Source organism: Patiria miniata, unplaced genomic scaffold, assembly GCF_015706575.1.
Source record: "Patiria miniata isolate m_02_andy unplaced genomic scaffold, ASM1570657v1 HiC_scaffold_24, whole genome shotgun sequence".
In the NCBI taxonomy this organism is placed as follows: Eukaryota; Metazoa; Echinodermata; class Asteroidea; order Valvatida; family Asterinidae; genus Patiria; species Patiria miniata.
In genome coordinates, this window is record NW_024037063.1 from 22372420 (window position 1) to 22400048 (window position 27629).

Sequence of the window (27629 nt, forward strand, 5' to 3'; positions counted from 1 at the left end):
CAAGTTTGAGAACGAAGTTGTAACAAAGTGTAGTCGGGCCCACCAGCTCGACAAGAAATCATTGATATTGTATACCATGACGTCTGGTCACCGCACTGATATCAGTTGCATATTCGGACAACGAACGAAGCACGATGGCAGAGAAAACTGTAGTTATTTCTGCAAAGAATTCTCAACCCAGACGAATTGTCGGTGGAAAAGGTTAATGTCACATTTTATGAAATTGTTGTGAAGTTTTACTTGAATTTCTTGAAGGAAATCGTAGGTTTGGTCGATTTAAAATATGTGCCCAGTTCCCGGACGCACAAACCAATGGGGCTTCGGAGGGGCGGGGCCTAGTGAGGGGTGGCGGGAGGTTTTGGCACAGCACTTCGCACACCCTGAGATGTAATTTTTTCGGATTTCTTTGAGCATTGACACATGAAACGTAGAGGAACCTGTATATACACTGATTAACAAAAAAAAGTCCTCCTAGTTTAAAAAAATTCATTGTTTTTTTCTTTATATAAAAAAGAGCTGTTTTAACTGTCGGTGCCTAAATTTAAAGGTAAATATTTTGGCCCTTTTTCTACCTCTGCAGGTTTGAAAGTAGCTCATCAAATTCCAGAGGAAATCCTAAAAAATCCAGAATTAAAGAATGCCCTTGAACAAGTAAGTGAATGCCAGTGGTCAAAATTGTTATGGATACTATTTTATAGAAAGTTTATTTTTGGTGTAAAAAGTTATACATTGTTCAATACATTGTTCACAGTGTTTAACGTTGTTGTTTTTTTGTAGCTCCCTTCAAACTACAACTTTGAAATACCAAAGACTGTATGGCGGATTAAGTCAACTGGAACCAAACGAGGTAAACTGAAAAAAAAGAAGTTTTAAATCAAAGACTGGGCGACCAGCTGCAAACTACTTATCGACTTATAAAATAAATCAAAATGTTAGGAACAGCCGATTTTTTTTTTATCTTATAAAGAAGTTCTCAAAGGCAAAAGAAGTTTCCCGGATCAAAAGATCAGGAAGTGCTAATTTTTACATTTCTAAAACTAACTTGGAAATGTAATTTGTTGACAGTTGCTATACGACTTTAATAATATATTTTTAAAATGTAGTTGCCCTACAGTTTCCAGAAGGCCTGCTCATGTTTGCCTGCACCATTGCAGATATTATAGAAAGGTAAGCATAGGAATGCATTTTTTACTACTTGTTAAGTTGTTTGATACTTGTACTTCATTAACCCTTACCCTACTTGACCCTCCAATGCATGCCAATTGTGCCTCAAGAAAATCTCCTATGTTTTTTGCATGGCCCTCCAATATCTGCCATGTCATTTCAAGGGTAACTGGACAGGCACTCCAATACATGCCACAGAGAACAATGAGAGTCCTCTGATAACAAAGTGAGTGCCCCCAGCTGGTCAGTATCAGGCACCCTCCAGGGCCTCCAACTCCTGCCAATTGGAGCCTTCACTGTTAAGACTTGTTATCTGCCAAATAACTGCAGCTGGAGGGCATTGGCATAACCAACTGACATGCAGTAAACTACCCTCAGAGAGTAAGGGTTAAACTTCTGGAATGAGTTGGGTTACATAATTTTTCAAAATTATTATTATGGAAGAGTTGATTCAGACAGAAAAGCAAACTTATCAAATAATCTTCACAATTTTTAACCAGATTTACGGATGCTGACACATTGATCATGGGTGATGTCACATATGGCGCATGCTGCGTGGATGACTACACAGCCAAAGCATTAGGCGCAGACCTAATGGTGCACTATGGACACAGTTGTCTCGGTAAGCCCAAGAAATCTTCCTTTTTCTACACTCACTTGTAAGACCTTTAACTTGACTTGTTATTTATTTTCTTATGTTCTTTGTCTTCTCATTACAGACCAGCAAGCCAATAAGGCCAAGTAAAGAAGAAAACCAGGTTCCCGTCCCTGCCTGCTTTCTTTTCCTGCCCGCCTCCTTTTTATCTTTTTTCTTTTAATTCACACATTTGCAATATATTTGTTTTATCCAGAGTTTACGAGGTTATGTGTAGTTACTGAGACGGTGCAAAACTCATTTCTGTGTAATGTTTAATTAGTAATCGGCAAACAGAAAAGAACTGAGTTTTAATTTTGAAAAGGAACAAATACATGTATATGGAGGAATTACAAGCTATTTAATGAAGTTGAAACTTGAAAGAGATTATCCTGTATTTGTTGATTTTACATAATTTATTTCACAAAATTGATCAAAAATAAATTCCTTTATCAACAGTTCCTATCAGTATGACAGAGGGCATCAACATGTTGTATGTGTTCGTTGACATTCGGATTGATACAGCGCACTTCGTTGACACAATCAGACACAACCTTGATCCCAGGGCTTCAATCGCTCTCGTCAGTACTATCCAGTTTGTGGCAGCTTTGCAGGTATCCAGAGAAATGTTTTCCTTTAAATTCCAAAATATTTGTGCATAATCAACCACAACTGGGAATTGCTGAAATTTTCTTCTGGCTTCAGAAAAATTTCAACTTGCCTTTAAAAATATTTCTCTCAACAACTATATTATTACTTAAGAAAAATGGATTTTTGGAAATTTGAAATTTCCAGTGTACAAAACAAAAGTGCTAGGCAAACTTTGGAAGCTGATGAAATTTACTCAAATTGTTCTTCCGCTGATTTTTCATCTTTCAAAATTCAGAATTGAATTTTTGTTTACAGTCTGCGTACGAGCAACTGACTCCAGACTACAGTGTACAGATTCCCCAATGTAAACCATTGTCACCAGGGGAGATCCTTGGATGTACAGCGCCGAGGCTGAGCAACGTCGACAACATCATGTAAGATAACAAATTTATCTAAGACACAGTCCAAACTTTTCTATTGACTCCTCCCAATCTCTTACTACTTAAATGTGTGAAAATTTAGCAAGCAAAACATTTCAATCCTAGTGAATTACTTTCTCATGACAGATATTTAGGAGACGGGAGATTTCACTTAGAAGCTGTTATGATTGCCAACCCAGGAATCCAGGCATACAGGTTCGTTATTTACAATATGTTTCATTCATTTTTGTTCCATTTCATTTGGTAGCTTTTTACTTATTTGCATGCTCAAAATTTGGCCTCAATAATATTTACTAGACAACAACAGTAGTAAAGTCTATCACAAGTCCCTGCAAGTCCATCACAGGTCCTGCAGTCCCAATTCAAATCAGAAGCTATTCAAATGAGCTTTGACAAAGGCATTCCTTTGTTATTGTTCATCCACTGTGACTTGTGACTGGACTTGTGATGGACTTGACTACAACACTGACACATGATAAATGTGAGGATTTAATGAAGCATGATTTGTCGTGATTGCTTTTTGTAGATATGATCCGTACAGTAAGGTGTTTTCCAAGGAGTATTATGAGACTGACAGGATGCATGAGTTGAGACAATCGGCCATCAAACAGGCCTGTACAGCTAAGACATTCGGGCTGATTCTAGGAACTCTAGGAAGACAAGGATCACCCAAAGTTCTGGAGGTGAGACACTTGAAAATTTAAGAGCTTGTTATCAGAAGGTTTTAGCAGTGGGTTATCTTCATTGTATCAGCCTTGGTTATGTGGTCTGCAATTGGGAATTCCATTGTTAGGAATGCACGCAAATGATTGGGATAGTGGATACTATTCATTCACAAACAGACAGTGGAAAAATCTTGAATATTTCGCTTACATTTCTGGATGTTGATCTCACTTTTGTTACAGCAACTCCAGTCACGACTGAAGGCCGCTGGTAAAGAATACGTCTTGGTGCTTCTCTCTGAAATCTACCCAGATAAATTGAAGCTTCTTCCGGATGTTGATGCGTAAGAATTGTCTTCAGTCTTGACTTTTTTCTTATTATGTTTCCATGATTTAACATCGGGTTCTAACAAGTTTATTTATGCTATAAACAGGCTTACGGCTTCTGACTAGCGCCCCTTAAACAAAGACATTGACAAATTGGGGAACCGCCAACATAGGGTTGGATAGCTCAGTTGGTAGAGCACCGGAGCGGCAATCTGGAGGTCGCAGTTTCAAACCTCGCCCAATCAACTTCTTGTCAAATTAAAAAAAAAGTTAATTTTGGTTGATGATCTGAAAGTCAAATTTCTTATTTATTTGGACTTTAACATACATATACATAATATAAAAATAATACAAATTTAGTACATCTGCTTTAATTGATGATTAAGTTGTGTACAACTCGTGCTTTGTTTAAAAAAAAGAGTAAAATTTCAATGTGGCATGAGTTTATTATAGCAAAGCATTATTTTAAGGAATTTTTAAGGTGAAGGTTATAATTCTGCTAATCTGTTACCAATTGCTCATTATTTTTATGCGTAGATGGATTCAGATAGCCTGCCCTCGCCTGTCCATTGACTGGGGATACGCATTCGAGAAGCCCCTACTGTCTCCATATGAAGTAAGTTTGGCAGGCAAAATCTAAATGACTTCCTAATGAGTAGTTGCAATGGGAATACTGTAACAAATGAATTAATTTTTTGCATATGCATATGGCAGACAATATGATGAGTTAAATAAGTTTTTCCCCATAAACTTTGGGAAAGAATCTGTTAGGATTGAAAACGTTTATTTATTTAATGGGAATCGGACAAAATCTTTCAGTTCCCAAATTTCGGGCCTCTGAAAGTTAAAAAAAACAGGAAATTTGTCGTTGAAGTTTCCAAAACGAACTTCTTAAGAAATTTACAAGTTACTTCATTGAAAGTGACATATATATTTATTATTCTAGCTTCTAACGTATGCCTAATTCTGAATTTACAATAATGTTTTGCCTGTACAATGTATTATATAGGCTGTATCTCAAAGTACGGCTGTAGACTCCAAAAATGAAATTGTGAATTATATTCACTCACACTGCAGGCCTCGGTTGTACTTCAGTCCATTGAGTGGCAGGCAACTTATCCCATGGACTTCTACTCCAACTCTAGCCTTGGGCCATGGACAGTCAACAACGAGGTGAACTTACCACCAAAACCAGCCAGAAAATCACGGCCGAGGAAAGCCGGAGGGCTGACACGAGTCACCGTGGAAGTGGAAAGCCTCGGGGAAATGAAATTATCGCAAGCAGGACAGGAGAAGAGTACAGAGAGTAAAAGTGTCGACGGTTCATCAAATGAGGCCTGCGGTGCTTGTGAACATTGCACATGCCCATCCACGTGATAGTCGATTATCTGGATTAAAACTTGAACTTCATTCTTCAGATTATAATCACATCCATCGTGACATGACTTGTAGGACTGTTACTCCTCAGATTCAATATGTGCACAGATAAATCCAAGTTGCCCACTATTTGTGATGGCTAGGCTGGCTCCTCCGAAGCTCGTTGCGGTATTTCTCACAGTGCACTCCCCGTTAGCGACGAGTTCAGAGCTATACAAAACACATGTGTGATGGGTGTTCCAGAATGAAAGCGTCCCAGTCTACAGAACCGTCACCGTAATTTCAGCAAAGGATTGGCGTAAATCCAACGTTGTTGGATATTTGGATATTTATTAATTGAATTAACAATTTCTGCCTCATTATAATTTCTATAATTCCACAGTTGTTATACTTGCTGTTAAAACTATACCCTTTCCAAAACAAATTCACAGTGTGAGAAGAATTTAAAACCTCATTTGTGTTACTTATTAGTGTATCTCAACTGGAGAAGATCATAAAAAAACAGGGCCAACTAAAGGGAACTCAGAATAATAGGATTTTTGTTTTCCCAGAACCCATTCACACGATGTACATATGCATTAAACCAGTACAAATGGTAAGAAAATACCGCTCCATCAATTTTTTTGTGCTTGACAAATATTAGCGGCAGACCAGTCATAAGCCATATCAGCGGTATAGTACATTTTGTCTGGTAACCTGTTTTTTTAGGGTAAGCCAATAATTTTTTGGCGGTTGGTGTGTTTCTGCCCTTAGCAAGTTTGATATGGAAAGAAGAGTCATTCATTATGATCCATGGTCAGCTTGGATTGTAGACGGACCAGAGACTTATGTGTTTGTCCTTTGAGCCTGCCGCTAAAATCTGGGCGGAGTCAAATTCCTGAAGTGGGGGTGAGAAGTCTACGGTGTGGATGGTTTGGCGGTGGTAGCTCAGAACAGCAAGAGGTTTTAACTTCTTCCAACCAAAGAGACGTATCCTGCAAACCAAGGAACATGGCAGGGAATCGAACGTCAAATGTCACAGGGGTCAGAAGTTACGTAATAATTAGGAAACTTAGGCTGTATCCCTGCAGGCCAATAGACCGATCCATAGGGCCCCGCCCACTGCAGGACCAACAGACTAATCCATTAGGCCCCACCTACTGAAGAACCAACAGATTAATCCATTAGGCCCCACCCACCGCAGGACCAATAGACTGATCCATTAGGCCCCTCCCACTGCAGGACCAATAGACCGATCCTTAGGGCCCCGCCCACTGCAGGACCAATAGACCGATCCATAGGGCCCCGCCCACTGCAGGACCAATAGACTGATCCATTATGCCCCACCCACTGCAGGACCAACAGACCGATCCATTTGGCCCTGCCCACTGCAGGGCCAATATACCAATCCATTAGGCCCCGCCCACTGCTGGACCAATAGACCAACTCATTAGACCCCGCCCATTGCAGGGCCACTAGACTGATACATTAGGCCAGGCCCATTGCACGACCAATATACCAATCCATTAGGCCCGCCCACCTCAGGGCCAATAAGGCTGTTGTTGCACGCATGGCAGACATAAATCACAGCTTTGATTGGCCAAAACTTCATGGGGCGGGGCTTATTGGATTGGTCTATTTGCATATTAGACACATGGACTCATTTTACCTGGAATCCCAGCCTGCCGATGCTACTATCTTGTCATCTTGTCTGATGCATACATCGGATATTCCTGGATTGGTGAGAGTACTCTCTGCTGATAATGTTAGCCCCGCCTATTAATAAAACCAACAATGTATTAAAAGTGAAGTGTCTTTTATTGACTTCTCATTAATAGGTTCAGTTCCTAGATGAGAAAAATGTGTGGGTAACCAATTTCTGAGACTTAAATGTCAACATTTCATATTTGTTCAAAAAGCGTTTCTAAATGGAAAGTAATTCATTTTACCTCACTGACTGTCCAACACATGAGTTTATCATCAGCAGATCCTGACACACCCCTCTTGGATGAAGTGGAATAGTCCAGGCACATTACTGTCAAATCAGGGAATACATGAGAAAACATTTCACACAATTATTTGTATTAGGATCAGGTCACTGAAAGACAGAGTGCTATTTTTTTCAGTGTAAAACTGGTTGGGCTCATTTTACACTTGTTGGCTGATGGAACAAATTTATAAAGGTTATATGTATTGACATAAATATGCAAATAAAAAAAGATAGTGTTATTTACCTGCCTCACTATGGAGTTGTTTGTTATCAAGCATCGTCCGAGCACTGGTATCCCACAATGCAACTTGGCCGGCCTCGTAGCCAATCAGCAGCCTCGATTCATCAATGAATTTTACGCACATGGGCATCCCTGAATATAAATGAAGGAATGGTCAAATGTGAATGAAATAATCTAGAATTGTTAGATCTGTGAGGGTGACAGGCTGTAGAATATTTTTTCTCAAAAGAAGAAACTCACCAAATTTCTTGATATCTTTGTCAGCTTTCAAACCACAGATAACCGTCTCGCTCTTTAGGTCAATGATGCAAACCTCTGAGTCCTGGCCAGGAGCTGCCACAAGAGGGCTCCCTTCAGCGATAAAAAGCAAACAAATAAATCTTGAATAAAAACCAAGGATTGACATGAGCAACAACTGATTTGACATTAGCATAACATTTGAAAGGGTGGAACTAAGTTTTGGTGATGGTAGGGCATTATTTAAGAGATCCTTTTTTTTTCTTTTTCTGTTACCTTGGTTACAGATGTCACATTTGCAGAATGTCAGTGCGTTGCTTGGCAACCGTGTTGTGACATCACGTCTGCCTTCACCGATGTCCCAAGTAAGAATGTTGCCATCCCGACCCTGGCTGGAAAAGAAAAAGGAAAAAAAAAAGGAAAACCAGGCTAAAAATGGAAAAATTAAGAATGCCAAAAGTTTGAGGGTAGCAATTTTCCTAGTACAGAGGTTAAATTTTGAATTTCCTCAATTTTTTTTTACATCATTAAGACAATAATTTTTTCCCTTTCAACTTTTAAATTCATATTTCTTGAGTTCTATTTTGCTGTTTCTTGCATAGCTTCTATCAAACAAAAGCAATAAAACAATGACATTTTACCTGATTATTTGGCCGTTGCTGATGGGTTGAACCCACAGTACACTCTTGCCGTCATGACCATCGAGAACGGTCTCTGTTCTCCTGCTTTCCAGATTCCAAACTCTCACCTCCCCACACCCACTCCTAACAAGCAAGACAATTAAAGCAAGCCTCATAAAAATGGTCTCAGAAGTGATTCAGAATGGCTATTCACTTGCAGTCTTAAGTTCATTGTGTCATGAGTAACTTCATTTTTTTATATAAATAAACTGTTCCTTTAATCTTGTATGTCTCTCCACACAGCACAGCTATTGAATTCTCAGGTGAAGGAGTACAATAGTCTTTAGATTGGCATTCTCCCATCCAGTGCATCTAGGTTTTCCAGTAGGGCCATAGATAGTCAAATTAGATCTTTTGTTGTAATAGGGACTTTAGGAATTTAGTGAACCACATACAGCATAGAAGAGATTGCATGGAATGTTGATTGTTTCTTGGCTGGTATATTTAAGCTTGGGCGTAGTCTCACATGCCAGAACACTCCCTAGACGCCAGAGGTGCAGGACCTGTCCGCCCTGTCACTGTCAGATAGTTGCCTGTGTATTTAGATTGGAGCCAAGATATTTTAGAGTAATCCAATACAACAGCACGTACTGCCCGTGAGGTCTACAGTCTGGCCTTCTCTGTGAACAGAAAAAAAAACAGTGAGTCAATGGCCATCCAATTGTCTTACCCTGATAGAAGTCTTCCTTTCTCAGTATGGGTTGATGGATAGAATTTGACACAGTTGACTGCGTCCTTGGAACCTCGGAGAACAAACAGCGGATCTGGAGGGCGTGGAGGCTGGTGAGCCATCAGTCAAGATGAAACAAATCTGCATATAATTATAAAAGGTTGAATTAAATTAACATTCTAGGTTTATTTTAGTATAGGTTAAGATCGAGGCGCAAGTTTACACAGGGACTCTTCTTTTTGAATTGAAGATAATTCTAACGTTTTAAAATAAAAGCCTATTATATGATGTAGGGTCCCAGTTACAATGGTAACTTGTTGCATGGAGGTAGAATTATCAGTGAGAAGTAACGTTTAGGCCTTGACCTAGTCGTGCTAGAAATAGTCAAATTTCATTTAAAATAAAATTTAGAAAAACGTTTGTACGGACAACGTATAATATGAATACATGTTAATTTTTTTATTGATAAGAACTAAGTCATCAAAGTAGAGTGATGTAAAAGCACCCCCCCCCCCCGGCGCATGACCTACCTAGCCCCGCCCACCCCCTTTGGGTCGGTACCCTGTCTCATGCACGCCAAATCATAACGGAACAGTCTGGACCTCGTAATCTCGTCTGCTTTGTCGAACGTCGACGTCCGGTCCCGCGGTAGCAGTGAAGTTCCCCTTGAAATTACCGACAAAAACCCTGGCTCTCCGCAGTAATATAATGAAATCTATTAACATGACAATGGGAGAATAGGAAAGCAGAAGAAAGTTTCAAAACACCTGCATAAACAGTAATGACGGTGGCAAAAGAGACCGCACAAACACCGAGGAAATGACACAACGCGCGTTGAAAATTCCCGCTTCTGACCCGGAAGAGAAATAATGTCTATGGCGACCTTTCCATATTTATACGCAGGGAAATTGAAATATCCAAGGTGTTTTTAGTATTTCATCTTGAACAGTAAACACCACATATCCAGCAACAAATAAGAAAATTATAACTTTTATATAATTTAGATTATTTTAAATGATTATTTCAATATATATTTCTTAAAACAAAAAGTTTGTTGAAACTTCTTAATTTAAAACATCCCTATACTTGATTCAACTAAACCAACTAGGCTGACCCCTAAAAGTAGGTCAAGTAGACACCAACGTTGCTAAGTGGATTTGTTCCCTTGCGCCTACAAAATTGCCTCAAAAATATATCAAATTACGGAAATATAGTTGTTCCGAATCAATTCACTGTTTATTTGCCAGTGTCAGAGAGCAGTGTCGAAGTGAAAAGAACCGGAGTCGACTTCCTCGTAGAGGTTTTGAGGCGAGCAAAGTTCAAGTTTAGCACGGTGATTTTGCCGGGTTGCCTTTGCGCACGTACGCTGGACTACGGCACTACACCGAGCTGCGCGCACGGACTCGTGCCCGGAAACCGAAGAATTTGGGTCTCAAATTCGCTCCCTTATTTCACCTTTCCTCCAGTAACTGAGCACTGGCAAGCCAAACAAGTAAATAAATAACCGGTTGAGCCTCCTCAAGTTGTCAACATGTACACTTTGGCTGGTGTATCTGGGGCCGGAGTTGCAAGGCAAGCCAGACCAAGTCCGAGTCCCGATGCTCTGTCGTCCAAGACTTCTACACCGCGGAGTATGATGAGTGTCGCACCGTCTGCTGGCGATTATGAGGAACCCCAAGCACCGCCACGGCATCCCATAGCAGAGGGTAACTTGCGTCTGCTACATACAGTGTAAGTTGTAATAAAAAAGTGGTTTATTTTTATTAAAACTAGTCTTTCTAATTTCTAATTAATACAAGCCTGCCAAAGTATAATTTTTGTTTACAATTTTTAATAAAATAGCCTCTAACTTGTTTTGAACATTTATTGAACAATGTTGAACCATGGAGGTAGAGGTTGAACTTTATAATGTTTATGCTGTACCTTGTTTTTATGGAATTGAAATTAAACTGTTATAAGGATTTTAGTATGTACATGTATATTCTCTAACAAATTTTGTCTCAGTAAGAAATTTGTGATTTTTCATTAAATTGTCCGTTAACTTAAAAATATCTGTAAAATATGATTGGATAAAAAAAGTGTTTTAAATACGTTCTGTATTGTTCAAAACCATCTTCCCAGTTTACTTTAAATTTTAGGTTTTTTTTTTTAGCTGAGAATTGATTCAACATCAGTTAACTTCTTCCTTTTAAAAACACAAATTTGATTTTGTTTATTAATGCTACATGTTGTATGTTGTCAAATTATTAAAACTCAAATGCTTTTAATGGCATAGAGGATCATTCGTGTCATTTGCTGTTCATGCGTGTACAATAACACCACTCGGAATCCTGTTAAAAATCTAATCTGTTGAACTTTCAGCTCAGTGGCACTTTTTGAGTAAACTGCGAAAATACATATCTTCATTTTTCTCGACACAAAGCATCTATAGTTTCTACTGACAACGCAATGGTTAGGCAAAAAAAAAAGGTCTGCTTCCGATTACATGGCATTTGAAAATAGGGTAGGTAGGTAGGGAATTTTTTTTTGGGGGGGGGGGATTTTTTGTGTGTTCATCATATATAGGTGTGTGCATGTAGTCAAGGGTAAAAGGTAGCAATTGATGGTTTTGGGTTTTTTTCCTCATTTTTCCCAAAACAAAATTGGGGTAGGGGCTGTCAAAAAAGGGTAGGTAGGGAAACCGGAAGCAGAACTATTATTTATTTTTTGGCCTTGGGTCCTAACCATTGCAAGGAAATGAGTATTTAGTCCTATTTTCGTGAAAATCACAGCATACTAGGCCAAACGATTTCACAGGATGTTTGATCCTATTAATTCCTACTATGAAATAGGATATACTATGAAATAGGATATTTCATAACAGTTTTAATTTTTAGCAAATTATCCTAGATATGCCCTTAAAGGGAATGTACATCATTGGCTTTTGCTGTAATTTTCAGAAATGAACTATTTGAGAGGTTAGTATAATAGATCAAATATTGTTACACTGACATTTTTGAAGTTTGGTGTTCGAAAAGGTTGGAAAAACCAAGAAAAACAAAAATGTTCAAGTAGTCTGGTTCCCTGACTCCACAAAAGATAAAATGGATCAATTTATAGATGTTGGAAAATTGTAAGGTAAGGGAACCAGTCTAGCTGGCCTGCACCCGTTCACGGAACATGTAACCAATAGCAAACAAAATTTGGACTGAAAAAAATGGTAAATTTGGAGCAGTAGTTAAAAAATAGTTAGGTTTTTCCAACGCTGGTCGGCCGACCACCATTGGAAATGTTTACAAAAATACCATTTTCTTGAAAATGACTTCACACCAGGTGCCATAATTTTACAAGATGCTTGAGACTGTCATTTACCAACATCCTAGTAAGGTATTTCGTAAAAACTTGGTAGTTTTATTTTTCGATGTTTGCAAATGTTGTATATTCCCTTTAAAGATAAAACTAATCAGATTACAATAATTGGAAAAAAAAGAAAATCCTTTCCAGATTTGAGCCCATTCGAAATCTTATATTTATTCTCAGTCTATTCATCAGTCAGCACTTAATTATTAAAGATTTTGTTGATAATCCGCACCTTGTGATTGCAGTGTGTATTCATAGAATTCTCAAAGTTGGTTGGTAATTCCTTTCAACAAACCAAGATAATAGCCAGACTGCTGTGTTTACTCTTACCAGACGGTGCGTGTTTAGGACACTCAAGGCTTATCGGTAGTTAACAATGGAAAAAATTAATAATGAATTGATGCACCAGGGTGACATTTGAAAAAACACACATTCATCATCACATTTATCAGCAAAGATTCATCTAAGGTAAATTAATAACTTCAATTTGGATGAGTTGACAGGCTGAAAAGATGTTGCAACACAGCCATAGAAAAATGTATTGTGTCTCCATTTATAAAGGGATGTCAATATTCTTAGCCAAATCATGCCAATATTTAGCTAATTTAACCAAAACAGTGGTAACAGTCCTGTATCTTTCAATTTTTATAGGAGTTTTCACACACCCTAGGGGGTTCAGGGTTAATAATGAATTATTAAGACTTAATTTTGAGATTGTTGTGTTTTTTTTCTTCGCGATTTTCCATTTCATTTGATCCTAGCAAACTAATCTGGCCATTGTACTTGAGCCTACTCCAATTTTCAATTAAACCTGCAAGTTGTTTACGTGTTCTGCCAAAGGTAGTGGGTTTTGCGTGCCCTGGTTATGGTCAGTTTCACCTTTTAATGAAATACAATCACTTTGGACAGGTCAAAATGCTGTTAATATAAATAACTAACACAAGAACTAAGACAGTGACACACAGGTTTGAGAATCTGTGCAGAATATTAGACTGCTTCTTTTGTGGTAATTTAATACTGGTTTGGTTCCTGAACAAATATTTGGCGGACTGGGGACATAATGTTCCAATTTTTCTTGAGATACTTTTAAAATTGTTGTATCTTATCCAATTGCATGCAGGGAGTGCACCCAGGATGTCATGTGTTGTCGTTACAATGACGACGGTACGCTGCTGGCTGTTGGATGTGTCGACGGCAGCATAAAGGTAAAGTTTAAAGAGCGATCCTCTTCAAACTCAAGTGCAGCCACCATACAAAGTGTAGGCAAATTGCTGTGATTAGCCGCCCCAACTCAATGACCCTTAGCCGCACCAAAACGATTGAACCTGCTGTGAATCATTTTCCTGAACAAAATACATGTGAGAATTGTCATCATGGTGTGTTGTTCACTTGATGTGAACAGTCAGGACCCAATTTCATAGAAATGCTTCACAGAAATGTTGATGAAATAAATTAATTGTTTAGCAATGTTTAGCCGAGACAGCTGATGACTGATGTGACGTGGCATTTTTAAGCTAATAGCATATTTAATTAAAGCAAATTTTCTGTAAAGAAATCTGTTCTTAACAGATTTTTAAAATGAGATATTTTGCATCCATTGATCACCAATTTGATCACCAACTTGAAAATCTCTTGTGCAAATTCTACAATTGACGTGATATGGCATTTTAATTTAGTAGCCTGTTTTTAAGTGTTTTAGAAGAAAAATTTCCTTAAATTTAAAGAAATATTTGTACTTAGCAGATCATTAAAATGATATATTTTCAACCCATTTACATTCAATGTAATCTTGAACTTGAAACATATTGTATGATTTCCCAAATATTTGTATTCCTTTACTTCCTCAGATTTGTCAAAATCCACTAATTTCTGCAGATATGTATGTATTTCCTATTTTCTGGAAAATATTGGACTCTTAGGGACTTAAGCCCGTACAACCCTCCTTCTTTTATACTTGAATCATGAATGAAAAAGAACGTGGATATTAAACAAATATTTCCAATTTTCTGGAAAATATTGGACTCTTAGCTACTTTTTGAAGCTTCCTTGATAAAAATTATCATGGAGTTCATGAGCTAAACAGGCCATCTAGTAAACAACATCATTTTACAAATCTCCATTGCTGTAACCGTGTACCACCGTGTAGCATTAAGCGAAACAAAATTTTGGACTCAAACTTACAGTATTTGGTGGGAATATGGAACTGTTTCTGCAGCTGTGTTTAAGTACACTTCATTGATTAATAGGTTGTTGAGTGAAGTCTCTTCACGTCCACAACGACGCTGTGCTATTTACTTTGTAAAGGTGACACGTTATGGTCATCAGTGATCAATCCAAAAATTGTGGTTGAACAGATTTTTTTCTTTTACACACAATGTTGTTTGGGGAAATATTTGAACTGCGTTCACAGAAAATTTGGAAAACGAGAGATTCTGCAAATGCGGAAAGGATCGTCTTGAAAATTTAATTAAATTAGAAAAAAGTTCTGTTTTGTTTTTAGCTTGACAGGTAAATTTGGACAAGAAATCAGTTCTGATCTTATTTGCCAAGTCAACTTTTTTTCACAATATTGAAATTTTGGGAGGTCATTAAGAATGTATTTCTTTCTCTGGTTTTGCTTTCTTGCATCTTAAAAAGAAAAGCATGAGTGCAGAATGCGGTGAAAGAATGGTAGTTTCTCAGTTTCACAAACTCGATATTCAAAATTATGCATGCTTCAAAAGTGTAATTTTCTTTCTGAAAATGATCAATATGAAGCTGACATTATTGGATAAATTATTTTAAAGACAACACCGTGAATTTTAATGAATATTCATTTCATGATTATTCAACAACTTTATCCGCAAGATACCTGCCACAGATCAGTCTCTTGATTAATATTTATGGCACATTATTAGCATTCATGAATATTCATGAGGTGTCTATGTTTCAGGTGTGCAATCTGACCAATAAAAAAACATAAAATGCCCATCTGCACGGACATGTCTTGATGAATATCTATATACATGTATACATTATTATCATTCATAAATATTCACGAGATGTCATTCATCCCAACGGGTGTATTCCACCGACACTGGTTCAGCACTGTACAAATTGACAAATCAAGATTCCCATTTGCCACAGACCATCTCTTGATGAATATTTATAGATTCTTTAAGAGCATTTATGAATATTCATGAGGTGTCTATATTCCAGATGTCCAATCTGACCAATAAAAAAACATAAAATGCCCGTCTGCACTGACATGTCTTGATGAATATCTACAGATACATTATTATCATTCATAAATATTCATGAGGTGTCATTCATCCTAACAGGTATATTCCACAGACACTGGTTCGGCGCTGTACAACCTGACGGATCAAGAGACACAAGATTCCCACCTGCCATGCACAAGCATTGTCTTCAGACCATACAAGGAGGGGGACAAGTCCCTGAACCTACTGCTGGCAACTTGTAAGAAGTGTACTTAACGAAGCTCAATCAGTTGTGATCTGCTTGCACAAAATGAGGATTAATTATCACTTAAATATGAAAACAAAATTTCTCCTCATGAACTTTACGAGTTTGCCAGATATCTCCAACATGTCGGAGATTTAGAATGAATGACATTAGAAAACTCTGTTACGATTTTATATCCACAACTGATTTTTGCAACTTACAATGTAAGTCGGATATTGTTGAATTTTTTTCCAGTAATTCAGAGTGATAAGTTAATTCGTAAGTAGTCTAAGTTTTTTTGTAAATGTTCAAAAGGAAGCACAGAAAAAGGAACTTAAATGCTTTCAAATACACTACAATGAGAAATGGATGTCACTGCTACATAATTAACCACCAAGTATAAATTCTGTCTTCATGTTTCATTTCAAGACTAAAACTTTGGTGTGGTGCAGAACTAGACAGAAATAGAATAACTCCTTATTCTGTTTTTATCCCAGACGCTAGCGGAATGGTGAAATTCTGGCACACAGCGACTGGAGATTGCCTGCATACTACCCATGAGATCAGACAGACACTGACAGTAGCTTACAACAAGGATCATTCCATGTACATCACGGCGGGATCGGATGAGAAAATCAACGTGTACGATGATAAAACTAGAAAGAAGATCTTCACTTGCCAGCCCAGGTATGTAGGATTCACTCAGATTTTAACTTTTTTCTGCAAATTTGGAAAATATCTAATTAAATAATCTAATAAAATAAATAAAGCAATCAAATTTCTTCCTTCCATTTTTTTGCAGTCCTTCCATGAGTGTGATGGACGGCCATCGTTTCAGGGTCTTTTCTCTCAAGTTTCATCCCGACAAGGTAGATGAGTTTGTCTCTGGAGGCTGGGATGACACTGTACAGTTCTGGGATGTCAGGACAGAACACTCCAACAGGTAACTACCCTGTTAGAATCATCACCCTGATGGGGTATATTCCAGAATTTCTGGGGTATATTTTATGTAGTGGGTGGGATGGTACTATAAAGTTCTGGAATGTCAGGACAGAACACTAAATCAGGTAACTACCCCAACAGAGATATATTATGTTACTACCTAGATTAGGTAAATTTCAGAACTACCCTGATCAAGACAGTAAGGCTATTGCCGCATGCCACAACTGGGTATATTTCCGAACGACCCTGATAACTATATGATCAGTTACTACCTTTGTAGATTTTTTTCACTAACCTGATTGGGGCATATTTTTCAACAATATTCTAGAGGGTGTCTTTCAATAGTATCCCTTTTGGGACATGTTAGATTTCTACCCAAATTTGCATCTATTTAGGAACTATGTAATTGCAGGCATAAACTTGCAATCCCAAAATGTCCTTTTTTTAGTGAGTGTATATAAAACAAACTCAACTCAGAACCAGAATAAACTGAAGCTGCTCCTTGTTTAAGTGTTTTCTTTGTATCTTCTAGGAAAATCTGTGGTCCACATGTATGCGGCGATGCCATAGATATCGACCCCTACCATAACCACATAGTGACTGGCTCCTGGAGAAAAGACTACAATTTACAGATCTGGGATTACGCCAAGAGCAATCTCATACGCACAGTGCCGCAAGACTTCAATAACTCCCTGGTAACTTTGCTCTCACTTCTTTTTTTCTTTTACATTTATTTTATCATACCAACAACATAAATGCTAGCAGTGTGATATTTTCAATATTCTGACACAAGATATAAAAATCCGTAAATTAGGTTAAATTTGAAGAAAGCGTTTAGCTGGATTTGAGCTTGAAATTTCTGGAGATGGCAAGTTCCAATTATGCTTCACTCTTTAATGTTTATATTTTTCCAAGGTCAACCTGACGTTGATAAAGAAAGAAATGTGATCAATTAATCATGGTTATTTGAAGAAATGAAATTAAGGAGATGACACACAAAGAAAATAAAAAAAATCAAATGATATTTAAAAGCAGCTTTGGAGACCAGCTGTTATAAAAAAATGGACAAAATTGACCAATTTCTTTATCTTTGAAGTCTTAGCTTTTATGAGTTCTGTTAGACTACTGGTAATTTTAAAAAGCAATTTCATGCGCACACCATGGCAAGAAAGAGTGAATCCCAGTTTGAATGTGTCAAGTTGGAAGGTTGATATCTTTCAGAAAGTAAGTTTTCTGTTTCTTTCTGTGTTTTTTTTAATAGCTTTACTGTGCCCAGTGGCTAGGCAAGGACCATGTCTTAGTGGGAGGCTGCGATGCCAACATGGTCCGTGTCATCGACAGGGGAACACTACAGGTAATAAACCATGAAACTTCTACCTGACGACCATCAAACCCTGTATCATTGTAAATATCCAAACCTATCTGCCAGGATGAAATTGAAACACATTCGTGGATAAAAATTGATTTACTGATTTTCCATCAGTGAAAGTTCATTTTTGAGTTCAAATATTATTTGGTACATGTATACATTACCGGGGTTGAGATTGGGTGAAATGAAAAATCCACAGCTCAAGAGCAACATAGGGTCTATGGTAAATGTTTGTATTTGCCTAAAGGCTTTCCTTAAAATACCCTTTTCGTTTTTACAGTACGCAGTATGTACATTGTAGGTAAATAAACCTTATTGCCAAATTTCAATGATCCCAGTTTTCAGGCAAGGCCCGGGGCCACACAGAAACAAATGGAGTTCCTCGGACTTTGAACAGTCATTAATAAACACAGATTTGTTATCTTTTTATTGTCATTCATCTTGCTTAAATTCATTATTTGCTCTATTTTGTTGCTATGTTCATCCAGACAACAGGTAGACTGGTCGACCTGCCCCGCGGCGTTTACTGCCTGGACAACAACCGGAAAGGCGCGGTCCCCAAATTTGTGGCCGGCTCAGCGAGAAATCTATACTTCATGGAAATGAAACAGACTTAAAAACCTTGAAAAGAAAATGATGGACCAAATTGTGCCTTGTTTTAATTTTAGCTGTAAACAGTAGATTGATTTTGTACAAAAAAATGGCCCACCAGGTTATGCCCTGATGTTGGACGGGAGAGTACTGTATTGTGTGCATGGACATGAGAGGGCGCTGTTTCATTTCGCAGGGAATTCCTGTTTGAAGGTATGCTTGCACTGGCTCATGCATGCTGTGCATACGTTTATGAATGGAGGCAGGTAGACTGGTTTCCACTCCCTCCATTATTGCTTTGAGTTTGAATAATGGAGGCTGGAACCAGTCTTGAGATGTGGGCTATAGACCTTCCTTTGCCAACCCCTGGTTGGCACTTTTTGCCAACCAAAATTTGCAAAAATAAAGAATAGTTATTAATGTTTGCAAACATATCATTAGATTGTTGGAAATATAAATAACCAACAAATGCTACCAAAGACTTAATAAAAATGTGTCTTTCTTACATAATGAGGGTGTTAATTTGCAATTTGTTGGCAAATCTGTTGTCAACAACGGTTTAAATTTAGGCCCTTTTGGCAGTCCATAAAAATGGCACTCAGTGTTGACAAACAGAAGGGTTTATACTGAATATTGCACTGTTGTGTTTGTGATGTACACATGTATAATTCAATGGGTCTGTCGCACATGGCAGACGAGATGGCTCCCAAATGTCCTGCAAGCCTCTCTCCTTTTCACTATCGAGGGCGCCCTTGTGCATGAAGTCCATAGCTGTTTATCATTTCAGTTTTTCAGTTTCTTAAACCATTCATTTGAAGGAAATATTTCAAATGGCACTTTGTTCATGTTTAACAAATTTAATGCCAGACTTTTATCTGTAATTTATCTAAGTAAAGTTGGTGTGTTGTGGCAGCTGCAGCTTTTGTTCTTGTCTTGGTTTTGAAGTTTGAATTTATGAACAAATAATTAAATGGATAATTTTGTGATTGTTTGTGGTGATGAAATTACAGGTTCTGCAAAAGTGCAACGACCCTTTATCACACTAGTCTTGGGACAAGGCTGGATTTGTCTTTGATTCCCTGGTAGAGGCGCTATATATCAACAAGATGAATCGAATGCAATCTTGGAAACTTTGGCAGTGCTACCCAGAAAAATTCTGAACATACCTGGCATGCATGCATTAGCTTGAATGCACCCTGCATGAGGTATGCTTGGAATTCCCTGGGTAGCAGTGCCAAAATTCCCAGCACTGAATTTGATTTATGATGCCTCCTTCCACTTGTGGCTTTTTACTGCACTTGTTGAATACCAACTAGGAATAATTAGGACTCGTATTCAGTTGTAAAATAATTTGTATTCTCTTGTACATAATTTTGCAGTCTATGTATAATTTCAGTGTGCCGTCCAGCGTTTATGCCAGTTAAAAGTTTTAGAATCCACCAATATTTGGTGCTTTTCAGTTTTTGTTGATCAACTTGAACAATAGATAAGCAGTTCTTATAAGACAGTAATAACACTTTGAAATTCCTGAGCGAAGTTGTACAACTTTGCTAAGTGCTTCAAAATTTAAAACGTGTACCACTGCAGCACTCTCAGCTAGAAAGGAAAAGTTACAAGTCATCTCTTTGGTTTACTTGTAACGGTTCTATAATTTTTAATATCACATTGAACAATTTTACGCATTAATATTCTGTAAATTTACATTTAAAACAAAACATAACATAATGATGCGAAGATAAAACCCGTCAAATAACAGAAAGCAGCAGACTTACAAATTTCATTTGTTTTTTTAATTTATAAAAACATTAATTAAAATGTAATTCAATGCTGTCTTTGTAAATTTCTGTTCAGTTGATTCCTTAGAAGTAACTAAAATGTTAAAATTGTATAAAGTCTTCTAGTCATTTGAATAAAATGCAAGGCTTTTCTGTTGAAGTGCTTTCTGATGTTACTCAACAAATGATGTCAACAAATAGATTTCGAGACTTATTTTATTCAAAAATATTTTTAAAAAAAAATTGCAATAATTATTGCCGGTAAGTGTTTCTAATAAAACAGCTTAAAAACCTAATCAAATATGTTAAAACAAAAATTATACCATAAATTAACACAAGACAGAAGAAATTTTAACTTAAAATTCAAGTATTTACAGTTTTTTTAAATCTTATCTTGGGAGTATTAATTTACAACCTAAGTTGTCCCTCTTTTCTTGACTAGCTTCTAGAACTTCATTATTGCTGTAATTTGCTGTCATTTTTCAAGTTGTTCGCAGTTGATTCGCCCTGGTTTTTGCTCTGCAATTAATTCAAGAAAAAGAACATTTAAAGTTGATTTATAGTATTAACAAATAACAAATGTATACGAGGCTTACAAGATTCTAAACACACAATTATCTTAATCTGAACTTTGCAACCAATGTACTACGAATTCTGTCATTTCTTTCTTTTGAGCCAAAAACTTGATCATTAGCAATCCTCATGAACTATATTGTGTTAACGGTGTACACACATTTCTTGAATAATTTAAAAATACCTGATTTTATTTGAACTAATTATAAACACATGGATTTATTGTCAGACAAGTAGAAAAAGCTGGTAAGTCATGTTTGTTTTAGACATTTGAGCTGATAAGCTGGAATCTCTACTGAGCAAGCATGTGGAGATACTTCTCACAAACAAAACTTGCATCTCAGAAAATGTTACGTCCCCAATGGGCACCGTGGGCAAACAGGAGAGGGCGCTATCGCCACTTTTGAGAGCCCAGTGGTTGGGACACACATATTGCATGAAGTACACACCCCCAATTTGCACAAAGCCATATAGCATCTTCGTGTGAGCGTCGGGCGTCAGCAATACGCTCAGCTCTCCAAGTGGTCTCCGCCCAACTCCCCCTTTCTTAACGTTGATGGGGGGTATTGTGCACGGAGCCATTATTTCATATACTTTTTCTATTGTGAGGAATCATTTCAAATGCATTTGCTGCACTGACGTTACATAATAGTGATTCTTTCTTTAGCAATTATTTCTTCTAGGAATCTCTGTGTGTCTTACCTCTGTAACGTGACCTGCGTTGTCGCTGGTTTGGAGAACTGTGAGGAAGCTTTGAATTGTGCATCCAGACGACTGAACAATCCTCCAGCATACTGCAAGAAACAAAGGTTTGTAATAACCATAGAGCTATATTAAATTACTAGAGCGCTAACTCCTCATTCCTGCGCGCGGAGACGCTTTGAAGCCGCTCTGGGCGCAGACATTTTGAGTTTATGTGCGTGTTTGCAGAACACAATCAAAATAGATGGATTGAATTTTAAAAGTGTACTCTAAATGCAACGCGCAAGTAGAAGATACACAAACAACTTAAGCGCGTCATGACGGTTCAAAAAATGAAACGCTCATTTGCTGATAATGCATTTTGGTTTTGGGCGTATGGGCTTCGATGACGCACCGGTATGGAATACAAACGCAGATATGCAAATAGCCATACAAAAATCCGTACAAAATTTCGAGTTTTCCATAGGTTTGTGCACAAACATGGATGTGCCCATCGGGCATTACTTTGTACATCGAGTTAACGCTCTAGTAATTTAATATATGGTAATAACCAAGTCAGGTATGATAAATTGTACAAACAGACAAATTTCAATGCTCTAATATTTGTGTTTATGGTAATGTTTGGTAAAGAGTAACTATGTATTTCTCTGCAAGTTTCTCAAGGTGCAGTGGATGTGCAGGGTTTTGCTAATGGAGGGAGGGGACACTATGCTGATGGGTGGGGGGGGGGGGGGGGGGGGTTAGACACCATCCGACGACTGGAGGTTCTGATGATGTTGGACACCATTGGGCAGTAGATGGCACTCTTTATACATTGCAGCTGTACTTAAACATCTATTGATATTGTACATACCTCCTTGATTTTTGTCTTCTCGTGTCGTTCCCCGGTACTCGTTCTCAACTTGGCTAGATGGTTCACCATCAGCTGATTGCGTTTGTGATCTGTGGGAACCAACCGATACAAAATGTTGTAGTTGAGTTCAGAAATAAGTTGATCACAATTCGGCCTGTCCTACTCGCAAGCTACTCAAATGAAGGTCAACTTTATTTTCGTCCCCCGTTACTTGGAATTTGACTTCTGACTGTGATTTACTTGTGTTTTACGTGAAATGATGATATCCTACCTTCTTCTCTCTGGTTATCTTGATTAAATCGCAGCGATCGATGGGGATCCCATTTTGTCCTGTAACTAAAACAAAAACAAAAACCCGCAAAATGTTGTATTAGTTTCAATATGGGGTTGAATCTTTTACCTTCACTATTATTAAAGCAAAGGCCTTACCATAAAAATGCACACAAGAACTTGCCATATGTTTGACGCAGCACTGTCTACCGACATCAGTGAGTTGTGTTTTTCTTTACTGACAGATGACTTGCTGGACATCTTGCGGACTAGATGCTTGTGCCGATGTTTCGATGAAACTGGGAGAAATCATTGAAATGCACGGTGTTATTATAGATAATACATGTTAGATTATGACTTTAATTTTAGTCCATCATTAGTCGGTCACAAGGAAATCACAAGTCCAATCACAATGAAGAATAACAAAGGAATGCCTTTGTTACAGCTTATTTTAATAGCTTGTGACTTGATGTGATGGACTTGTGATTCACTTGTGATTCACTTGTGACGACTTGTGTGCAACTTGATACAAATTATCACAGTGGTTTCACAATATAAGAAAATGCAGAAACTTTTGTCAGGAGTTTCTTGGACAAACCTCTGAGTTCTTCGTCGCCAACTTCATCGTCACTCGAATCAAAATCCGATGAGGAGTCAACATCTCGATGCCTTCCATCAGACTGAAAAAAAAAATAACAACATAGAAATCAGTTGTTGTTTGAGTTTGTTTGGGTTGTTTGTTTGTTAATGCTATAGGTAAGATTGGCTTGTTGCCCGGTCACTTGCTGTCCATTAAAAAAAAGTTACAACTGTTTCAGACTTTCAAATTGACCCAACAGTCACTTTAAATGATGGCAAACTAACTGTTGCAAGCATGGAATTCAACTTGGCTCGTTTGAATAGTTATGTTGAGCATGACTCTGGAAAGCAGGTCTGAAGCTGGTGATAGGCTCAAAAATTATTTTGAAAGAAATTTATTTAGATTAAAAAAATTGTCTTTATTTTGAGACATACGTGGTTGCTGAGAGGCACGTGGTCGTCAGGGAAGATATTCTGCAGTTGACCTTTGATCCCGATGCCATCTTCAGCCAATCCGCACGAGGCTTCTTCACTGCGGAAGATGTTGATGTCGTGCCATCTACAAAAATGACACCCCCAAAAAAGTATTTAAGACTAAAATCTGAAGTAAAGTTAGTGCTGTACATTCTATTTAGAATTGCAGAAAGATGTCTTCAGGGTGACCGTAAGGTCATGGCCAAATTCTGCTAAATGCACTTCAAAAATCTGTCATATTTATCAAACAGCCAAATTCCCCAGAATTACTCGAAATACACGATAAACACTTAAAATCACATGCAGATTTGTAGTATTGCCTTATTTAAGGTTCAAATTAGATTATAAACAATCTTTAGTCACATAAAGATGTAATGAAAGTGCGTCGGGCAAAACGCGGTGTTGCGTCAAGACAAAGTCAGGTTCCCAGTGAACCTCAGCACCTAGACCAGCCAACCTGTCCCATTATGCATGGTTTTTGTTGAAAAGATTGAAGCTTTTTTAAACAAATGTACCATTTTTTTTCAAATTTGCTACGTTTTTCTGTCAAATATTCATTTTTGCAGAATTCTGCCAGAAATCTGCCAAAAAAAAATCAAATCTGTCAAATTTTCTGTCAAATTAGTTTTTTTAACAAAAAATCTGTCAAAGTTAGCCAAAAATCGGCTGAAACGGTCACCCTGGTGGTCTTGGGTGGGGATTAGAATCCTGGTAGTGATTAAGCAAAATGTAGTGTCCCTGAGCAAGCTTGTTTACCTCAACAGCCAGCTGTTTACAGCAAAAAAAAATGAGGTCGTGGGTTTGAGTCCCACCCGAGTGATGTTTCTGAACTTTCACTCGAAGGTAACACACCGAGTATTGTACAAAAAAATAGCCCATCATTACCTTCCTCCCCACCTTAATTTTGGTTTAGCCTGCCCCTCTCATCCACCACACCCCTGAGCTGAGTGTGTATCAGTCCAGCCAGGCATGCAGCATCTTATTTGCATAATTCTATTGTTATCCCCATGTGCATGGAATTTGAACTAGCCATGTGCAGATGTGTGCTTCAGTCTGCTAGGTGCTGTGCTAGGGATAGGTTGTCTGTGGAGGGCTGTGCAGGTTTTGCCTGGGCGTGGCAAGGAAAGGCCTTGATGTAAAGACCAAGCATCGAGCAAGGAACAGTTACGGACCAAGTAAGTTGTTGTTAAATCCCCCCTGGGTTGGGAGTAGCCCCATAAATGTGGCCTATTTACTGGACTGCCTCCGTAAACATAGGCCACACATCCACATGTACAAAAATCGTGTCGACGGAGCCAAATTTTGATTTTCACATTTAGGCTTAGTTTGTAGGTTTTTTTTGCTTTAGAAGCATACTCACCCTCTTTACAGGCTAATCAGAAAGTGCTGCCTTTTTCAGATGTCTAATTTTTGTGAAATTTCATGTTGAAATTTTGATACACAAACGTGTAAAAATGAATCTGGAAATTTCACGAAAAATATACATCTGAAAAAGGCAGCACTTTCTGATTAGCCTATAAAGAGGGTGAGTATGCTTCTAAAGCAAAAAAACCCTACAAACTAAGCCTAAATGTGAAAATCAAAATTTGGCTCCGTCGACACGATTTTTGTACATGTGGATGTGTGGCCTTTGTTTACGGAGGCAGTCCAGTAAATAGGCCACATTTATGGGGCTAGGTTGGGAGTAGAGTTATGTGTTTTTACCATAAGCTACCCCACACACTGACCAACCCGAGCCCCGCCCTTCATAATTTCTCCTAATTAATTGCTCCCTTATATTTATTTCTACAACAAATTCCTTTGTTCAGTACTTTAACTAAAGAGCTTAAATCGTAGCCCTTAGTTGCCCCTACAATTGGAAGTAATTACGGCGATCGTGTAGTGTAGGGCCCCTGTTTCGTTTTAATCAAATTAGAATCAAGATTTGTTTTTATTACTAAAAAATGACAATGTCGACCTAAAGCAGACTTCTCTCAATGTAATGACATCTTTTTGGTAATTTTTGAACAGTTTCTTGGGGTAGAAATTACGATTTTCCTACGCGGTTTATGGGCTGGTTGGTGCCGTGCAGCAGGACTTGCGTGCTCACAGTACATCGCGCGGTGATCGTTATCTCTGTTTTTATTTTGTGTTTTGTCGTCATCGTCATTTTACCCCCTAATTTCCCTCAAAAATTCAAAACCCTGCCCTTTTTCTATGACATACCTGTATGTTCTTAATGTCGCCACCTAGTTTGGTACTGTAGGTCAAATAATTTAAAAGTGGATTTTGTTCCCTTATAAGAACCGGGCCCATAGGTACACGATCGCAGTAATAACTAATAGTAGAAATAAGTAGACTGTACTCGGCCCAGAATGTTTCCCCACATACTTTTCTTGCTCTGGTGATTTTGGAGGGATGCACATGAAGTCTTTACGTTCTAGCAGGATGTCTAGTGTCTGTGCATTGTCCTTGCCCCCCTTGACTTGATGATTGGAAGCCCCGCCCACTTCTGGTGACTTCTCTTGAGTGGGGATCATCACAATGTGGTCTCTTACTTGACAACCCTGTAAAACGAAGAAACAAATGCCGAAAGAAAAAGTAAGGATTAGACAAGATGTGGGGAAAATAGTGAAAAGGTGTAAAAGTCTTGCAATGAAATTTGTGATCGCTCTGTGAAGATGAGACTCTATGCACCTACCAAGTTTCGTGGTCATTTTTTAATTCATGCTAACAAAGCATTGAAGTTAAAAGGTGGTATGCTTTGGATTTGTTACCATTTAAAAAAATTACCAGAATAAAATGTATAAATATAAACCTTGTTTCACTATTGCACATTCTTCATTTTTTAAAACGGCCCATTATCTCCCACATCCAGTAATTCAAACTTCGTGAAATAAATTATCTCTCTTTATATTTGATTTTGCCGCCCTGACATACAATGTGTACAATTTTATAAGCACTGCGGCATGTATAGATCGAAAAAATAACAATTTTACTTGAACTCAACCCATTACCTCTATCTTGAGTGAAGACAAAAGTTTCGTCAATTTCAAGTGAAAATTGAGATCCCCTTTCCCAACACACACAACTATGACGATTATTTGTTAAAATGTGTTGATTACTTTCAGAAATTTGTAATTTTAATACGTTGACTTCACTCACTGTATTCTGATTGAGTGGATCGAATCTCAACGTTTTCTGTTGGCAGCATCCGTACGTTCCGGTAGCAGTCGAAGACGCAGCCCCAGAATTATCAAACTTGGGCGGTTCTGGGTGGAATCGGCAGTGACCGAGCTCACTACATGGGAAGACCAGCTTGCAGCGGGAACATGGGAGAGAGTTTACGGTGGCCCAGAGGCGCCAGTAGACCTCTCGCCAAGACTTGAGCTCTGAACGGATGGCCAGGAGGTAGTCGTTGATGTCCCATGAAGGATCCCTGTCAAAAAAGACGGATGGAAGACTAGTGTGGTTGGTAAAAAGACAGAGTTGTAATCGAGCCAAAGAAAAGTCAAATAAAAAGTCGGGTTACACGTAACGGGGGAGTTCATATGAATAGCTTGTGAATTGTCTTGAGATTGACTTGTTTTAATTTTATTTCAGGCAATTTATTGTGTATAATTGAACTCACCTCTGGTGGTGATAGACCACATTGCCTTGTCTGTCAATACTCATCCTATCAACAAGAAAAAACAGAAGATGCATTAAATCTTTCAGAATTTGCCTATTTTTCAAGTCTTTTTTTGG

General features: G+C 38.0%; 4 protein-coding genes across 8 annotated transcripts in view; 2 read left to right on the forward strand and 2 right to left on the reverse strand.

Moving 5' to 3' along the window:
* Positions 1–5799, forward strand: LOC119731695 (2-(3-amino-3-carboxypropyl)histidine synthase subunit 1-like). The gene is made up of 12 exons (XM_038204909.1): positions 1–201; positions 581–651; positions 778–847; positions 1104–1167; positions 1665–1786; positions 2258–2412; positions 2705–2823; positions 2956–3024; positions 3356–3512; positions 3735–3835; positions 4356–4434; positions 4896–5799. Exons 1-12 carry the CDS (start codon positions 135–137, stop codon positions 5193–5195), a joined length of 1374 nt encoding a protein of 457 aa, XP_038060837.1. The 5' UTR covers positions 1–134; the 3' UTR covers positions 5196–5799.
* LOC119731697 (guanine nucleotide-binding protein subunit beta-like protein 1) lies at positions 5489–10590 on the reverse strand. 4 transcript variants are annotated; one of them, XM_038204912.1, is made up of 9 exons: positions 10457–10590; positions 8993–9144; positions 8284–8406; positions 7919–8034; positions 7646–7756; positions 7409–7537; positions 7124–7209; positions 6844–6950; positions 5489–6169 (listed from the first exon to the last, which is right to left on the reverse strand). In XM_038204912.1, the coding sequence occupies exons 2-9, from the start codon at positions 9112–9114 to the stop codon at positions 5992–5994; spliced, it is 972 nt and encodes a 323-aa protein (XP_038060840.1). In that variant the 5' UTR covers positions 9115–9144; positions 10457–10590; the 3' UTR covers positions 5489–5991. The 4 variants fall into 4 exon arrangements, with proteins under 4 accessions (XP_038060840.1, XP_038060841.1, XP_038060842.1 ...); XM_038204913.1 differs by lacking the exon at positions 10457–10590 and adding an exon at positions 10238–10358; XM_038204914.1 differs by lacking the exon at positions 10457–10590 and adding an exon at positions 9760–10241 and having other exon boundaries at positions 8993–9133.
* LOC119731696 (WD repeat-containing protein 38-like) lies at positions 10485–20612 on the forward strand. Its single transcript, XM_038204910.1, has 8 exons — positions 10485–10723; positions 13452–13536; positions 15652–15790; positions 16273–16462; positions 16578–16718; positions 17250–17412; positions 17979–18071; positions 18575–20612. The coding sequence occupies exons 1-8, from the start codon at positions 10524–10526 to the stop codon at positions 18701–18703; spliced, it is 1140 nt and encodes a 379-aa protein (XP_038060838.1). The 5' UTR covers positions 10485–10523; the 3' UTR covers positions 18704–20612.
* Positions 20471–27629, reverse strand: part of LOC119731692 (uncharacterized protein KIAA1841 homolog) — a 27242-nt gene continuing 20083 nt past the window's right edge. Inside the window, exons 13-22 of one of the 2 annotated variants that reach the window (XM_038204906.1) lie at positions 27514–27558; positions 27048–27321; positions 26274–26449; positions 23865–23988; positions 23449–23530; positions 23040–23149; positions 22852–22918; positions 22581–22669; positions 21728–21819; positions 20471–20971 (exon numbers count right to left, since the gene is read on the reverse strand). In XM_038204906.1, coding sequence (XP_038060834.1) covers positions 20935–20971; positions 21728–21819; positions 22581–22669; positions 22852–22918; positions 23040–23149; positions 23449–23530; positions 23865–23988; positions 26274–26449; positions 27048–27321; positions 27514–27558 — 1096 coding nt within the window. In that variant the 3' untranslated portion in view covers positions 20471–20934. Of the gene's footprint in view, positions 20972–21727; positions 21820–22580; positions 22670–22851; positions 22919–23034; positions 23150–23448; positions 23531–23864; positions 23989–26273; positions 26450–27047; positions 27322–27513; positions 27559–27629 lie in introns of both variants that reach the window. The other variant, XM_038204905.1, reaches the window with a different exon arrangement.